Source organism: Erythrolamprus reginae, chromosome 1 (genome assembly GCF_031021105.1).
Source record: "Erythrolamprus reginae isolate rEryReg1 chromosome 1, rEryReg1.hap1, whole genome shotgun sequence".
Classification (NCBI taxonomy): domain Eukaryota; kingdom Metazoa; phylum Chordata; class Lepidosauria; order Squamata; family Dipsadidae; genus Erythrolamprus; species Erythrolamprus reginae.
The window spans coordinates 97,858,297-97,876,738 of NC_091950.1; the positions used below are offsets into that span (position 1 = coordinate 97,858,297).

The 18,442-nt window shown below is 38.2% G+C and overlaps 1 protein-coding gene across 1 annotated transcript in view; it reads left to right on the top strand.

Moving 5' to 3' along the window:
• Positions 1 to 18,442, top strand: part of TP53I11 (tumor protein p53 inducible protein 11) — a 96,795-nt gene that overhangs the window by 63,603 nt on the left and 14,750 nt on the right. Inside the window, exons 3-4 of the mRNA XM_070734848.1 lie at positions 9,560 to 9,618; positions 17,305 to 17,353. Of these exons, the coding sequence (XP_070590949.1) occupies positions 9,560 to 9,618; positions 17,305 to 17,353 (108 nt within the window). The remainder of the gene's footprint in view (positions 1 to 9,559; positions 9,619 to 17,304; positions 17,354 to 18,442) is intronic.

Consider the following 18,442-nt stretch of genomic DNA (forward strand, 5'->3'; position numbering starts at 1 on the left):
TACAGAGAAAAGAGAAGTGGTGAGAGTACACAGCCTTGGGAAGGCACCTGTGCTGATTGTACATGTATCTGATGTGATTTTTCCTAGCTTCACCTGCTGCTTCCTGTCTGTTAGGAAGACAGATTTCCCATATTGTTAGGAACTAAAGCTTCTATTCTGGTACCTTGGAACATATTTTTACAATCAGGGTGTTTACAGTGGGGTTGCCCCTATGACCTTCCTGTCAATCAACTTAAAGCTCTGTTGGAAGAATTGGTGCTAGACCTATGAGGAATTGTATTAAGGGGCTGCAGCATTAGAAAGGTTGAAAACCACTGTGATAGAAGAAGGGGCACTCAGCTGGATAGAAGAAATTGGTAGTTACCTCCTTAATATGAATACGCAGTGTTCATAAAAACATCCAAAATCTGAATTGCCTTTAAATCCGTGTAACACACTATTAATGTTAATCTGATAGATGGAGTGTATCTGAGAGAGCGGGTAAGTGTGTTTGGGGACTAATTATGTTACTTTAAGGTTCTTATTTCCTCTAAGATTCTAAAAAAAGATGAGAGAGTTGATGAAATGTAAACCAATGACCCCTGGGTATTGTTAGACTCCAATTTCTGTCAATTTCAGCCAGAGTAAGAATGCTGTTATCTGTATGAAAGCAATACAGATGTTTTCCAATCCTCATGTCAAAGGCTGTGTATATGTAGAATGATTCAGACCTAATAAGAAGCTGCTTTGTTCCCTGACACATTAACTACTGAAAGATTTTGATACTTGGTGAGGAAAAGAAAGATTCTGTCTTCATCAAGCCCTTGTTTCTTTGTTTCTTGAGCCATCTTGTTTGGTCATAATGAAAAATGAAATTGAATATTAGGGGACTATTAACCTAAATAATCAAATATTATATTTGATCAGAAAGGAAGGGGGAATTGCAGGGCACATACATGAAGAAGAAAGGAAGGGGATTGAGAACAATTTGTGCAAGTTGCACAAAGGTGTCTTGGAGTAGGACCAATTACTAATAGTGATTAGGCTTGGAGGACAAACTTCTCAGAATGTTTAGCAGAAGTTAGAATTGAGAAGCTGTATACATGAATTCTTGAAAACCATGATTTCTCCTATTTGAAATAGCATTTCAACAAACAAGATTTTTTTAAAAAAACAACCATTTTGTTGATACTTGAAAATAAGAGAGTTGAATTATGGGGTGGAAAAGGAGAACCAGATAATGGTAGAGAGGAAATGCTAGTTTTAAGCCTGGGTGGAAGGGATGAAACCACACTTGAGAGGCAAGGCAGATGAGACAGGAGAAACTAGAAATTCATAAGTTTGTATGTATTGCTTTGGTTTCCCCTTAATTTTATAACTTATATTAAAGCCAATGTTTTTCTAATCAGTTGCATAACCTCCCCTTCCTACCAACACATATGCACAGAACTGTTGTGTATGTGAATTAATAGCAAAAGCTTGAGGATAGATTAACAGCAGTGGGTGGGAATTATGAGACCTATGCAGTTGGATGGTGGGGGTGGATGGTTGAAGCTGCTGTTCTCACCTCATTAGAGACATGTCTTTGTAGGTGTAAGAAAACCTATGGTTCTCTAAACTGAAAAAATAGAGAACTTTGATTTCTAGGTAACTCACACAAAAATCTTCTTTTTTCAGTATAGCTATCGTATCTCTCCTCTTTTCTCTTTATGCCTTTTTCTCACAATGTTATTTTGCTTTTGATGTATCAGAAGATGCCTTAAAGGGAATAGCCAAGAAATGTACAGCTAATCTGTTGCTGTTTTCCAGAATGTTTGTCAATGTCTAGTCTAATCTAAAATTCAATGCCAGACAATTTCCCATCCAAGTGCTAAGCACCTTGCACCTTGTTTAGTTTGGATTTCCTTAAATTAACAAAGGCTACCTAGGTTGCAACCCAAGTGGCATGTACAATTATCACATGGTAGAATTTGAATAAGTATCTAGTACATATCAGTAAGTGCAAATTTTGATGGAACTTTTAGGGCTTCCTAAAAATGTATTTATCTTAACTGGACAAATTTGTGGCTTTTGACACACACTTATTAATGAGCTTGGAATTAGAAGTAGCAGTTGACCATGGATAGTAGACAAGGTGAAAGGATTTCAGAGTGCACTACCATTTATTGGTAACTTTCAATTTTTTTAATGGGTGTGTAATTTTAAAAATATATTTTCTCCACAATTTTCATTTTTACATCAACACATATACCTTAAAATGTCAGTATCATACATATTTATATATTTTTGTTCAATCAATCAAAAATCAATGTCCTATTTTGCACCTATTTTATCCTGTTCATCAGTCTTCTTTTCCTTCATCCCGTTAGTGTATTTGGTAACTTTCCTGTGGCAAGATAGAAATGTCAGTGGGAGCGGCATATTTTATGCTGATAATTAATATAATATGCCGCCACCATTAAGACTGGTGGATAGCTCTTCAACTGAGATATGCATGTCCTCTCCACTGTCAAACTATTCCCCACACCGTCAAACATAATTCCCTCAACACTGTCAAACTATTCACTAAGGCTGCACTACTATTACTATTAGTCTTGTCATCATTCCTGTCGCCCATCTCCTCCCACTTATGACTGTATGATTGTAACTTGTTGCTTGTATCCTTATGATAATATTGATTGTTTCCTGATTGCTTATTTGACCCTATGACAATCATTAAGTGTTGTTCCTCATGATTCTTGACAAATGTATCTTTTCTTTTATGTACACTGAGAAGAGAGATGGGCTGCTAAGGTGGAACAGTGATGTGTGCTCGCCCCCATGGCTCTGGGTACTAGTGGAGGTCAGCACAATTCTGCTACTGCACCTGTGCAGGTAGCAAAATCGTGCATGGAGATGCAGGTGCACCCATGTTTTGGCGCAGTTTTTTTGCTTCTGCACGGGCATAGAAGCAAAAAACCGTGCTGAAGCATGGGTGCGCCTGTGTCTCCGTGCGCGATTCTGCTACCTGCACAGGTGCAGTAGCAGAATTGCACTGGACTCTGCTAGCATTCAGAGCCATGGGGGAGAGCACATGTCACCGTTCCACCTTAGCAGCCCGCCTCTGATTGAGAGCATATGCATCAAAGACAAATCCTCTGTGTGTCCAATCACACTTGGCCAATAAAGAATTCTATTCTATTCTATTCTATTCCATTCCATTCCATTCCATTCTTTTTTTGTAAAAAATGTTTATTGAGTTTTAAATACAGTGTTCCCTCGATTTTTGCGGGTTTGAACTTCGCAGAAAGTCTATACTACGGTTTGTCAAAAATATTAATTAAAACATACTTCATAGGTTTTTTCCCTATACCACGGTTTTTCCCACCTGATGTCATATGTCATCGCCAAACTTTCATCTGCCTTTAATAAATATTTTTTTTAATAAACTTTAATAAATAAACATGGTGAGTAATAATCTGAATGGTTGCTAAGGGAATGGGAAATGGTAATTTAGGGGTTTAAAGTGTTAATGGAAGGCTTGTGATACTGTTCATAGCCAAAAATAGTGTATTTACTTCCGCATCTCTACTTCGCGGAAATTCGACTTTCGCGGGCGGTCTCGGAACGCATCCCCCGCGAAAAGCGAGGGAACACTGTATAAGGAAAATGGGGGAGGGGAAAAACTGTGAGGGGAAGGTATACATAATAACAGGAAATCTCCATATAAACATGAATTCAATTGATATACATCCTATTAAATCTATTCTAAATTAAAGTATCTATTACAATATTTATAAAAAGAAATATGTAAAAAAAAAAAGGGCGACAAAGTAGGAGATACGAACAGAACATAGAGTGTATAGATGAGAGATTGATAGATGCAGATAGGATAGGATAGGGGGGAAAGGGAGAAGGGGGAACCTGCAAGATGGCAGGCAGTTTGGAATTTACAGCTTTATTCTGCTCTGTTCTATTCTATTCTACTCTACTCTACTCTACTCTACTCTACTCTACTCTACTCTATTCTATTCTATTCTATTCTAGTGTTCCTCTTTGAATGGACAAAACAGCAGAAAGGAAGAATTTATACACTTCTCTGTCCACCCTCCCCCTTCTCTTCCCTCATTATATGCCTGCTTCTAACTCTAATCCTTATTCAAAAACAAAAACGAAATGCTTTTTCCTGACTGAAAAGCCCTTGGACCAAAAATGAAAAGGAAACGGAAGAAAAATTCCAGGAACCATTAATGGCTGAGAATCTACTGTTGCGGATTCATTGTTGAATGAATGCGTTTTAATAAGACCCAGGAGGGTGAATTTGTCAGCCCATGGTGTAAAGTTGCAAAGTGTGACATGGATGGCCAAATTCAAAAGCCAAGTTGTCAGATGAAAAGATAATGTTTTGCTTCTTTGTTCTGGCAAATGGCAGCTTAGAGTGTGCCAGGGATAGGCAATAGATCTGCAACATTTTCTGATTGGGACAATGCTGCATGATGAATTTAACTAACTTTGTCTCTAGGATTTTCCAGGGCTGTTTTAGTCCACCTTACTTTGCTACTGTGTATGTATGTGAGTATGTATGTATGTATGTGTGTGTGTGTGTGTGTATGTATGTATATTTTGAAAGCGCCTATTTGTTTCACAGAGTAAATAAGTGGTGGTGTTAAAGTAGGGAGAAGGTTCTTGGCTCCATGCGACTCCAATGTCCATTTCTCTGTGTGAACTCTGCTTCTGACAGATGATTGTACTTTTAATTAATGGATTGACCTTTTGTCGGTGAACCCCAGCAGTTACTTAGCAACTTAAAATGATCCTTGTCAGGTGACCTTCTGAACAGGTGCCTTTTATGTATGTAGCCTTTTTGTGTTCTGAAAGTAGAATTACAGTAATCCTTTTTTTTTTTTTGAAAAATAGAATTACCTTAAAATGCTGGTAATTTTAAAAGGTCATTGGAAAGTGTCCATAATACGATTATATAGAAGGGAAAACAATTTCTGTAAAGAAATAATTTAGTGCTCCATTTTATTTTATGGATGATTTTTTGGGGGGCAGATTTTCCCGATTGTAGATAGTTTCAAATCTCTCTCTCTCTCTCTCCCTCTCTACCTCCCTCCCTCTCTCTTTTTTCCTCTCTCTCTCTAACCAAAAGTATGACAAACTTTCAGACAAACAGGCTTGTAGTAAGAGTTCCCAGAACTTGGAACAGTAACAGGGCCTATGGGCAAAATAACTCATGTCCTGAAAATATCCATGGTTACACAACGCTCTAATTAACATGTGAGGCTTAAACCTCACATAAGTAAAAACAATTTTATTTTTTACATAGTAATGCACTGGCTATAAATTGTAGAATTCAAAAGCTTGGAAGCTCTATGCCTTGGTGATTTCCTTTGCAATTCTCCTCCACCCCAAAGAATATCACTCTTTTGAAGAGGAAATTGATCTCTGTTTAAGATGAGGGGTGTTGGGTTTTGTTTTGTTTTTTGTTTGTTTGTATGGGGGAAACCTGTTTATATTATGGAGATTTTCAGTCATTCTGGGTCATGGTTGTTCTAAAGCTGCTTTTTCAAAAGGCAGCTGGACTTTCTCATTTTTCTCCGAAGACGTTTTGCTTCTCATCCAGAGCTGAAGAAGCTTTTTGGATGAAAAGTGAAACGTCTTCAAAGAAAAACCAGAAAGTCCAGTTGCATAATGAAAAAGTACCTTTGCAACTCTCTTATGTTTAATTATACTTCTCTAAAGTCACCTATAGCCCAATAAAGTAGCAGGGCTTTGGCCTATCCAGTGAGCTCAGAGGAGGCTATCTTTATTTTATTTTTCTCTTGCCAACTTTTCAATTGCTTTTGTATCATTTGCTAAAAGCAGGAAATAACAATGCAATGCAAATTCTTCCCTAGCTGATAGTGCTAAGCTGGAGATGGCAGGAAGCAACTGAAGGCTGTTTGAATTGCCTTTGTTCTTGTTTCCTTGGGCCTCTTTCTTTCCTGTGATTTGTAGTTTCTTGACTACCCAAATATATTTTTGCTAGGGTACTCATTGTTCAGTAATTAAGATATTTCCCTCTCTCTGCCTTGAGATGGGTGGCAAATAAATTTGATGAATAAATAGAAATAAAAAATAAATCTCTGCAACAGGATGCAAAATTTTGCCTTTTAAACTCACAGTTTTTTATCTTAAAACTAAAAAATCCAATTTTTGCCTGTTGTGAATATTGAGCACAACCCACTGGGAAAGCATTAAATGTTTTCTGGTTCTCTCCTCTGGACTGAGAACAATCCTAGTAAGTACTTAACCATGTTGGAAACAGTTGCAAAAGATGTAACCTATAGTGAGTGTTGGTAATTTGCAGTTACATTCAGATAACTTTCTATGGATTCCACATGTTTTGGTCATTGATCTTTCTTTGCCTTTTATATTTAGGTCTTTTTAAATTAAAGCCTGTGTAATTGTCTTTTTTTGTTTTTTAAAAAACAATTTTAACCATCCCTTTTCTTTTGAAGAAAGGATGAGCTGAAAGATTTTAGGGCTTCACCAATTTTCTTGAGTCACCTGGGACTGTTTGTTTTTCATGCAGCCGAATTTGAGATACTTTTTATTTTTATTTGTCAAGCATATATAAGTCATGATAGCAGTCTTACAATAACCCAGGGGTTGCCACAAAGAAGAGGGAGTCAACCTATTCTCCAAAGCACCTGAGGATAGAACAAGAAGCAATGGATGGAAACTAAACAAGGAGAGAAGTAACTTAGAATTTAGGAGAAATTTCCTGACAGTCAGAACCAGTGGAACAGCTTGCCTCCAGAAGTTGTTTTTAAGCAGATGTTGGATAACCATCTGTCTGAAGTGGTGTAGGGTTTCCTGCCTAAGCAGGGAGTTGGACTAGAAGACCTCCAAAGTCCCTTCCAACTCTTCTGTTGTTGTTGTTATTATTATAAACATGATTGCAAATAAATGAAATATATGAACAAGATTATGAATACATGAGATGGTTACGAATAAAAGGAAACATTAGGACAGGGATGGTAGGCATGCTGGTGCACTTATGCATTCCCCTTACAGACCTCTTAGGAAAGGGGTGAGGTTGACTGTAGACAGTCTAAAGTTAAAGGTTTGGGGGTTTAGGGAAGAAACCACAGAGTCAGGTAATGCATTCCAGGCATTGATCACTCTGTTGCTGAAGTGGTATTTTCTGCAATCAAGTTTGGAGGCGTTTATCTTAAATTTGTATATATTATTTTGCTCATGTATTGTTGTGGTTGAAGCTAAAGTAGTTACTAACAGGTGGGACATTGTAGCAGATAATTTTATATACTACATTTAGATCAGACTGAAAGCGGCACATTTCTAAGTTGTCTAAGCCCAACATTTCAAATCTGGTGGCATAAGATTTTTTTATATAAATAATTTTTATATAATTTTTATATAAGGTATTTTTATATAAATAAACTGCATTTCTTTGCTCCCATTTCCCACTCTCCCACTTTCTTGTTCAAACTTACACAACAAGACCATGCTGTTCCCCCAACGTGCTTGCAAAGGGATCATAAACAAGTGATAGATCACTTTTTTTTAATGTGCAAAATAAACCCGGAGTCTGTTTCAGACATCTTTAGGAAGCCACTCAAGATAGCATTTATAGCATTTAGACTTATATACTGCTTCATAGTGCTTTTACAGCCCTCTCTAAGCGGTTTACAGAATCAGCATATTGCCCCCAACAATCAGGGTCCCCATTTTACCCGCCTTGGAAGGATGGAAGGCTGAGTCAACCTTGAATATCAACAGACTGACCAGGTTTGCCAGTAATTAAAACTATTTTTTAAAAACATCATTGTTGTTTACCCTTAAAATGGAAAGTCTTCAAAGAAAACGGGTCTGATAAGTTTTCTGTGCTACAATATACTGATCATTTTATTTAAAAAAATAGGTAAAGGGAAAAATGGAATAGGCACGACATATATCCAGATACCATCAGCAAAACATAATTTGCTGGATAAGTATTTCTTGATACATAAAGAAATCAAATATTTTAACAGCAAGGATATAATTTGCTTTGATTAATAATATTCTTTGCATTAATATTTTGAATCCCTGAAGAATTGCTATCAGAGGCACAGGAGAGGTGGGATAATACTATACTGAAGTTTCCTTGTCTTCTTGATATAACAATTTCCTATATAAGATATCCTTTCCCATAGAGATGCAGCTTTAAATTGCTGAGAAGTATCGCAATACACCACCAGTAGTCAAACCATCAGTTCAGTTTCCTGCCTTTTCTGGGGAAGGCTGATACTGCTAATTCCATACAGAGGGTGACTATTGATTCGAGGATAGGCAACTTGTTTGCCATCTGTTTAGATCAATCTTTTTCCAAACTGGCATTCTTTAGATGAGTTGGTTTCATAATTAGTTGACAATATGAATAGTTTTGAATGTTGTAGACTACACATTATGAGAAAAGCAGCTGGTATACAGTTTATTTGAACATTTATTTTTAACCACAGATTTTAGCAAAATTCAAATAAAATTACAGCAATCCATGTCAATACAATACATCCCCTCTAATATTAATCAACTCTAATATTAATCAACTCCCTCCAGAGATTAGAATGGCCCCCACCCTCCTTGTCTTTTGCAAATTACTCAAGACCCACCTTTTTCCCCAGGCATGGGGGAGTTAGGATATTCCTTCCCCTAGGCCATTACAAGTTATGTATGGTATGTTTGTGTGTATGTTTGGTTTTTATAATAAGGGTTTTTAGTTGTTTTATTAAATTGGATTGTTACATGTTGTTTTTTATCATTGTTGTTAGCCGCCCCGAGTCTGCGGAGAGGGGCGGCATACAAATCCAATAAATAATAAATAATAATAATTAATGGTACTATAATTAAACATAGAAAGTCCCAAAGGTGCTTTTCCACTATGCAACTGGACTTTCTGAGTTTTTCTTTGAAGATGTTTCACTTCTCATCCAAGAAGCTTTTTCAGCTCTGGATGAGAAGCGAAACATCTTGGGAGAAAAATGAGAAAGTCCAGCTGCCTCTTGAAAAAACAGCTTTGGAACAATCATGACCCAGATGACTGAAAATCTCCATAAATATAGACAGGTTTCCCCAATAAAAAACAATAACAACCCAACACCCCTCATCTTAAAAAGAGATACCAGGTTGCCTTCTTATCTTCCTTGCAGCCATTGCCAAAACCCCCACAATTTGTTTCATTACACATATGTTTTCATCAGGCAACAAAAAGTAGATTTTATTTTCTCCTAAACTGGACTGATTCAGTTGAATTAACAAGAGCACAAGGAATCTAGCTTTGTTGTCCTGAGAAAGTTTGCAATGTAATGAGTAATAGAGTAACTCTTCTACCTGTAAGTTATTACAAAGGCATAAACAGTGTTCAATTGGCAATAAAATTAAACTAGTATAATGTGATTTAGAGCATTTTAGTAGTCACACTTTCACTCTCAGCAAATATAAATAATTTTTAGGGGGCTTTTTGGACCCAAAATATAATTTGCATGCATTTTTCCTCAATTGTTTTTAACAAGGTGGCTCTGAATCAGTTTATTAATTCTGTTTATTTGAATTCCAGATCAGTCAAGTCTTGGGCAATGAAATCAAGTTTGCAGTGAGGGAACCTTTGGGGCTCAGGTAAGTTCAATCCAGAACCAGGAGCCAGGAATACATGACAGCAAAGGATTTTACTCATTTTGGCTCCAAGCATGCTTCCTTTTCCTGCAGTTGAAAAAGCCCTATGTGGTAAAATTAGTAGCAATTGCAACCTTGCATCTAGAGGCATGTCCTGGTTCCATAGCTCCAGCGACCGGTTAGGTCCCACAGAGTTGGCCTTCTCCAGGTCCCATCGACAAAACAATGTTGTCTGGCGGGACCCAGGGGAAGGGCCTTCTCTGTGGCAGCCCGACCCTCTGGAATCAACTCCCCCCGGAGATTAGGACTGCCCCCACCCTCCTTGCCTTTTGCAAACTTCTCAAAACCCACCTCTGCCGTCAGGCATGGGGAAATTGATTCCCCTGGGCCCTTTCCACTTTATGTATGGTCTGTAGGAGATGTATGACTGTTTTTATGTTAAGGGCTTTAAACTTTTTTAAATATTGGATTTATACTGTTTTCTTGTTGTGAGCCACTCCAAGTCCTCGGAGAGGGGCGGTATACAAATCTAATTAATAATAATAATAATAATAATAATAATAATAATAATAATAATAATAAACCGGAACTACCATTTACCAGTGGCAAAGAACTGGTAGGATCTTAAGCCCAAAAAAGTGGTCGAAAATGAGCAAGCAAAACTACTATGGGGCTTCCGACTTCAGACTGACCGAATTCTGAAGCATAACACACCAGACATCCTGATTGTGGAGAAAAAGAAAGCATGGATCATCGACATCGTAATCCCAGGAGACAGCAGAATTGAGGAGAAGCAGCTAGAGAAATTAGTGAAATATGAAGATCTAAAAATCGAGCTGCAACGACTCTGGCAAAAGCCAGTGAAAGTGGTCCCAGTGGTACTTGGCATGCTGGGCGCAGTGCCAAAGGATCTCAGCGGACATTTGAAAACCATCAGAATTGACAAAATCTCCATCTGTCAATTGCAAAAGGCCGCTTTACTGGGATCGGCAAACATAATTCGCTGCTACATCACGCAGACCTAGGTGCTTGGGAAGCACCCAACTGGTGATGAAATACAAAATCCAGCATAGTGATCTCGTTTGCTGTGTTGTATTGGCATAATAATAATAATAATAATAATAATAATAATAATAATAATAACAACAACAACAACAACAACAACAACAACTTTCCAATAAAAAGAATACTGTCTGGGCATACATATGCAGAAACAGAGTGAGGAGAAGGCTTTATGTTTCGAGGTCTTGATTACAGTTGGCCAATATGGCTGTGGGATACTCTTATGATTGTATGTTAATCAGAGTTCTTCCTTCAATTTACTGTCAAGGATGAAAGAAATCCATCAAAAGCTAAGCAGCTTTTGAAACTGGATTTAAAGTGCTGCCAGGGGATATGTTAAAGCTAGAAGTTAAATGGCTCTAAAAAGAAACAGAATTCATGAGTACAGCAGTGAAGACTTAGAACTTGGACTAGAATATTGGAGGGTTATATCTGTATTCACCTAGTGGCTGTATTCACTTGGCGGCACCCTTGTGAGGGCATCACTCATTTTCTTTCAGTCCAGCCTATCTCACAGGATTATGTAGGGCAGTGATGCAAACCTTTTTTTTGCTTGGGTGCCAAAAGGGCGTGCGTGCCCAGACCCATAATGCAGTGCCCTCCCTCCCTCCATGCATGCATGCACAACCTCTCCTGCCCCCCCCCCTGACCTCACTGAAACCTCCAGAGTCTATGGGAGGCATGAAATGGGCCCAACAGGCCTACCGGAAGTTCGTTTCTGAACTTTTGATAGGCCTGTTGTGCCATTTTTTTACCTTCCCCAGGCTTCAGGTGCCCTCCACGTGTGACCTGTAGCACCTGTGCCATCACAGATGTAGGAGTTAAAATTAGGGAATTCCTGGAATTTTCCTGCTGTGAGTTCTCATGAAAAAATAAAAGGGGGAGAGAACATAAATATAAAAAAAATACTTTTAAAAAATCAGCTTGTTGTCTTTGGCATAGAAAAATCTGCCATGTTGTTTCTAGATAAACTTGTTTCTTGAGACCTTGATGCCCTGGTTCACAACATAAGAAGAGGTTGATGGGTCTGTATCTAATATTCTGCCAAATGCTATAAGGTAGTATCTCTCTGAATTCAAATAGTTCATATTTTGAGATGCGGTAGCTGGAGATCACCATGTAGGTGGAAGCTACTGATGTTGATAGCCAACATCAGCATAATCAGCTTTGTCAAAGAATAAATAGTAAAAGGAATAAATAGTTTCTCCCCCATAGAGAGAGAGAGATGTTCAATAAATATTCTGACCATGTCTTTGAGATATATTAATGTCAGTGGATTGTAATATTGTTTCTTGTTTCTTCCTTCATATGTCTTCTTGAAAGGCGAATGTTTGGTCTGAAGTCAACAAGTTGGCTTTTATGCCAAAGGCAAAACTAAATTCATGATCGCTTGACTGAAATTCATGATCTCTTAACTTCTAATCCAATATTTTATCCACTCTACCAATTGAAAAGTTTAGATGATATATATAAGTAAGTGATATTAAAGGTAAAAATATCACTGTTCACCATAGTTTTATTGATGAGTAGCAATTCAGTAAAGTCTTCCAAAATAAGGAAAAATGTGACTCATTCCACAGTGTAGGGACCATTATATCTACAGGCACTATACTACTTAGATAATTAGGATGATGCATTAGACAGAGAACAAGGTTTATTTCCCCTCTTCCTAAGTTCAACAAGAACAACTTGCAAATAAGAAAACCGAGAATGTTTTGGAGTGCTTTCAAGTGTTTACAGTGGTGTGTAAAAATAAAAGCACAGCTGGTTGTATGTTTCATTGAATTCCCAAGTGAAGAGAAATTGACCCATGGTACAGAGTTAAACCTATCTTTCTATAGATTCAAGTCCCTTTATATACCTGTACCTACTTTGCTTTTATTTATGTTTATACAAAAACTTGCTATCTTGTACATGTTTTGACAAACAAAATGAATAAAATAAAAATTTAGAATAAGAAGCAGTGAATATGGCAGAGGCAGAAGTTTGGATGCACACATATGTTTTTTTATATTATTCTTGTTTTGAATAGACTTCAAAAGATGATAGCCTACAATTAGCCTAGTAAAGACAATTTAATAATATTCTGACTTGTCTAGCTTTTGAGATTGTGATTGTTGTCTCTTTCTACTTCCAACAATTATTGAAAGCTCTGAGATTTGAAAAATAGTAACATTAGTAAAGGGGAGGAAGGGGGGGCAGGAAGGCTATGGGGGAAAAAACCCTCTATAAATGCTTCTAGCTGGCAATTTAGATTGTGAGAGACATTGCCATGAAATGAAAAAATATTGTAAATGAATTTTTGCCGCCAAAGGAAAATATTTATTGTTCTGTTGTTGTGAGCCACTCCAAGTCTCCGGAGAGGGGCGGCATACAAATCTAATGAATGAATGAATGAATGAATGAATGAATGAATGAATGAATGAATGAATACATACATACATACATACATACATACATACATACATACATACATACATACATACATACATAAAATATGAAAGACAAAAAAAAAGAACTGTGTGAAAACCGATCAGAACCAGAAAATTGGAGGCACAGATAACTGTGGGGTTCTGTAAAAAATAGGTTGAAAAGTTTAGCTGATTCTTGAATAAATGTGTAGTTGTATAGTTGCCCTTTGAACTGTTGGTCACAACCAAACCAGGGATGGGTTTCTTTTATCTTCCCTACCATTTTGGAAGTGTGTGTGTCACATCAGAAGTGCACACTTTGTACATGCATTGCATTACATTTGTGTACTGACTCTCTGTGTAAGTGCAGAAGCCTTTGTGCATGCCTAGAGGATTTGTTGCCAGCTGTTTTCAAGCAGCAGTGACCAGGGAACTGGTTCAGGGGTTTGGCAAGCTAGCCATCATTACCAGTTCAGCAAACAGAGCCAAATTTCCACCACTGGCTCACACCAACCAGTCCAAACCAGTAATAACCCAATGTTCTGCCCCGGCTATGGACCACAAAGAACGCAGCACACACAAAAGTGTGTGTACAAATTTTAGTTTATTAATGAAGGACTACTAAAGAGCTTTCTTAGTAGTTGTCAAACACAAATACAGTTTATAGCAGTCTTTTCTGAACACCTTTAATTCAATTTCAAGTCCATAAAATAATAACTCAATTCTGAGTAAACAGTCTTGCAGATAATAGCAATCTTACAATGGTTAGCAAAATACCCAGAAGCAATTTGCATGAAAAATTCCAAGAGGCAGAACAAGATCAGATGTTTCTGTAGTCAGGACACAAAGGAATATGAACAAAGTTGTTTCCTGAAAATTGGCTCCTTCTTTGTCATGCTAGGGAAGAGGCCAATTATCCCCAAGCCTTACACCCGAGGAGACCTCCTCCTGAGGAACCATTTCTGCCTTTTGGCAGCTCTGCATGCCCATGCATTGAGAATAGGCTCATCCTCTTCTTTGTCACTGATGGAAGCTTCTGTAGGTTCTGAAGGCCCTAGTGAAGCTCTGCCTATGCCACCAAATCCTCTTCAGCCTCCTCAGTGTCGGACTTGGGTACCAGTTGCACAGGCCACTGGCACATCACCACACCAGCCTTTTCACTGTTGGAATCAGCTACCAGCTGTAGGTGCTGCTGGCGGGCCACAACACCCACCACTGAACCAAACATGATACATTTGGAGGACAAGGCTGAAATATTTGAAGAAAAAACAACTTCTTGCCAACCATTAAACACTGAATTGGATCTATTGTGCTTTGGAAGTGTGGGACAATCAGCACTGCAGGAGTTTCTTATATGGGTGGAAGAATAGAATAGAATAGAATAGAATTTTATTGGCCAAGTGTGATTGGACACACAAGGAATTTTTCTTGGTGCATATGCTCTCAGCATACATAAAAGAAAAGGATACATTTGTCATGAATCATGTGGTACAACACTTAATGATTGTCATAGGGGTCAAATAAACAATGAAGAAACAATCGACATTAATAAAAATCTTAGGATACAAGCAACAAGTTTCAGTCATACAGTCCTAAGTGGGAGGAAAAGGATGATAGGAATGATGAGAAAAACTAGTAGAAATAGAAGTGCAGATTTAGTAAAAAGTCTGACAGTGTTGAGGGAATTATTTGTTTAGTAGAGTGATGGTGTTCTGGGGAAAAACAGATGGATTCAATTAGTGATGAATAAAAACGAATGTCTTATTCTCAGTGAAGAAACTGAAACTGATACTTCAACAAGGTGATGATTCAAAAAAATTCCTTAAGTGCTTTCTACTCTTGGGGAAAAACAGCTGCAGCCAGGCAGAAATGCTTTCCACCCCCACCTCCCCCAGGCTCAGCATAGCTCATGCTTCTTCCCAAAAGCCAAGGACCACAAGCTACGGTAAACAGCAAATCTTGGTGGGATTTCTGCCTGGAGCTTGGCTTGGGACCTCAGCCAAGAGCTCAAAAGCTGAAGGTCAAGTCTTAGAATTTGGCCTGCAGCTCAGGAGCAACCAGAAAAAGAGCAACCTCACTGAGGCAGCACCTCATCCCATGCAGTGCAAGAAATTTGAGAGAGAGGCAAAGGTTATTTTTAGATTTCTGTTTGTTTTAAATTATTATTATTTTAATTATTTTATTACATTTATATGCCGCCCTTCTCCGAAGACTCGGGGCAGCTCATAGAATACAAAAAACAACACGACAACAAATCTAATTAATTAAAAATTACTACTAAAATCCCATATACTGTATACTGAGCATTAAAGACATATTTATGTGGCAGCAACTTACAAGTACAGTGATACCTTGTCTTACAAACGCCTCGTCATACAAACTTTTCGAGATACAAACCCAGGGTTTAAGATTTTTTTGCCTCTTCTTACAAACTATTTTCATCTTACAAACCCACCGCTGCCGCTGGGATGCCCCGCCTCCAGACTTCCGTTGCCAGCGAAGCACCCGTTTTTTCACTGCTGGGATTCCTCTGAGGCTCCCCTCCATGGGAAACCCCACCTCCGGACCTCCGTGTTTTTGTGATGCTGCAGGGGAATCCCAGCAGCGCAAAAAAGGGTGCTTTGCTGGCAATAGAAGTCCAGAGGTGGGGTTTCCCAGTGAAGGGAGCATCAGTGAAATCACAGCATTGCAAAAACACCAAAGTCCTCAAAACCCGACCTCCGGACCTCTGTGTTTTTGTGATGCTGCGATCAGGGGAATCCCAGCAGTGCAAAAAAAGGCGCTTCGGCTGGCAAAAGGGGTGAATTTTGGGCTTGCACGCATTAATTGCTTTTCCATTGATTCCTATGGGAAACATTATTTCGTCTTACAAACTTTTCACCTTAAGAACCTCGTCCTGGAACCAATTAAGTTTGTAAGACAAGGTATCACTGTATTAGGAGGGTGATGTTAATCCAGAGCAACAGTCCATTGTTGGAAAAGGTGTGCGCAAGACCCTCTTAACAGCATTATGGGTCCTGGACAAAGTAGTGTACTGGGATCCCTATGACAACTATTCACAGGAATACAAATGTAAATGGTCAATAAAATTGAACATATGTTTTCATGTTAGTATTAATTTAAAAATGCAGTAAAATATAATGAATATGTTGCAATATTTATATGATATAAAGTGCATTGAATGGCTAACATACACCGGTTAGTATGGGTTCCCCCATGCTCATGGGACCATGGGCAAGTGCGTTAAGACAGGCCTGGGTGTGTTCCACAATACAATTGTGTACAGTTATCTGCAAAAAATAACCTTTGTAATCTGGAAATGGAAGGATTGAGTGAGAAGAGTTCTTCAAGGAAGAGTGGAAAAATAGCCAAAATCAAGAATTGTAACACTTGTAACTGACTAAAGAGGAAACGTTTAGAAGCTGTTATTTCTCCCAAAGGAGGTGTTATTAAGTACTGGCTAAAAAGTTTTACAAAGTCTAAACCGGCTGCAGTCACTGTTCTAAATTTATAAACAGCTACACATCAATAGTAAGTATGTATTCAACTAACCAAAAATATCTCAAATTTAACTTTGTAGCTTCTCTTCGCTCAAGGAATACAATTTAAGCAGGAGTGCCTAATTTTTTGCATGCACCTTTGGAAAGCTTTAAACAGGGCGATCACAAAGGGTTGCCTGCGGTATTAAAATCTCTGTGCTGTTGTTTATTGTTGTTCATAGAATGATAGAACTTACAATTCAATAAACCTGGAGGACTGCTGGGGTTTATAAAAATATAGCAGAGTTCTGCTAGCCAACAAAGAGACAAATTCCTTACAGGAGGTGTTAATTTTTATGTTAATATCCCTATAGGAGTCTCTTCTTGAAATGGCACAGCCAGCTGAAAACAGTTCATTAACAAACTTAAACTTGTAAATATTTTGTAAAATTTCTCTTATTAGCTGGAACATCCTATTTTCCAAATAAAATCTCATTAGCAATGTTTGGATGATATTAATGATAGGCAATTAGCATTTACATGCTCTTTCTGGACTTCCTGGTGTTTTGAAATTACTTATTTGTTCTCTTTTATACCCAGTTTTATTTCACATTCTCTTGTCAATAGGAATTGCTCAGATGACTCCTTTTGCAGAAGCAGAAGTAACTATTTTTTTCATTTATTGCTGACTGGAGGAAATGTGATATTTAACTTTTTTTTCCCATTTGAACTTGCAGGGTTTGGCAGTTTGTCTCAGCCATCATATTCTCTGGGGTTGCCATCATGGTAAGTATGGGAAACATTTTCAGATGAAGACTGGGAACATATGTGCCTAGACATGATTAGCATTCTGTTCTTGGCAATTTATAAAACTACAGTGAAATCTGTAAAAATTCTGTCCTCAGATTCAGTCCCTTGACCATTTGTTCATCAATGTTTTCTCGTCGTACTGGAGAGATAGAAAGTGGTCCTTGACTCATTAGCTTTCATTACCAATGTGAACTAATAAAAAGATTACATTCAAGTTGTATCAGATTTCCACGTGTCATAAACTTGAGTTGGATACCTAATACCCTAGAACAGGGGTAGGCAAAGTTAGTTCTTCTATGACATGTGGACCTCAACTCCCAGAATTCCTGAGCCAATCATGCTAGCTCAGGAATTCTGGGAGTTGAAGTCCATATGTCATAGAAGAGCCAACTTTGCCTACCTCTGCTCTAGAACAATGGTTCCCAGGCTTTCTGACTTGGTGACCTAGTGGGGGAGGGGGAGAGAAGGAATTGTACCATGTGAGTGGCAGGCACAACTGCCCTCCACCCATGCAAATGAAGCTGTGCACATGTGTACACACTCAGCTACCACTTGTGCAGTCCGGTTCAGAACAGACCTCGGCCCAGTAGTGGACCTCGGCCCAGTAGTGGACCTCGGCCCAGTAGTGGACCTCGGCCCAGTAGTGGACCTCGGCCCAGTAGTGGACCTCGGCCCAGAGGTTGGGAACTCCTGCCCTAGAAGAAAAAAGTGCAAAAAAAATTAAAACAATATTGATATGATAAAAAAATAGTCTGTACTAACAGAATGAAACTTATCCGATTTTGTTGCAGATAATTAATTTCTAGAAGCACACACTGCTGAATCAGATGACTGATTCAGCTGGATTCATTAACTTCTTTATAAACAACCACCTTGCTTGGCAATAGAAATTCTAGTCCCAACTGTTGCCAGAAATCAAGGACTAAATGATTCATTCATTCATTCATTCATTCATTCATTCTCATTCATTCATTCATTCATTTTCTATGCTGCCCTTCTGAGACTCAGGGCAGCTTACAACATATTAAAAATCTATATAAAATTGCATTCTAAAAAACCCACAGT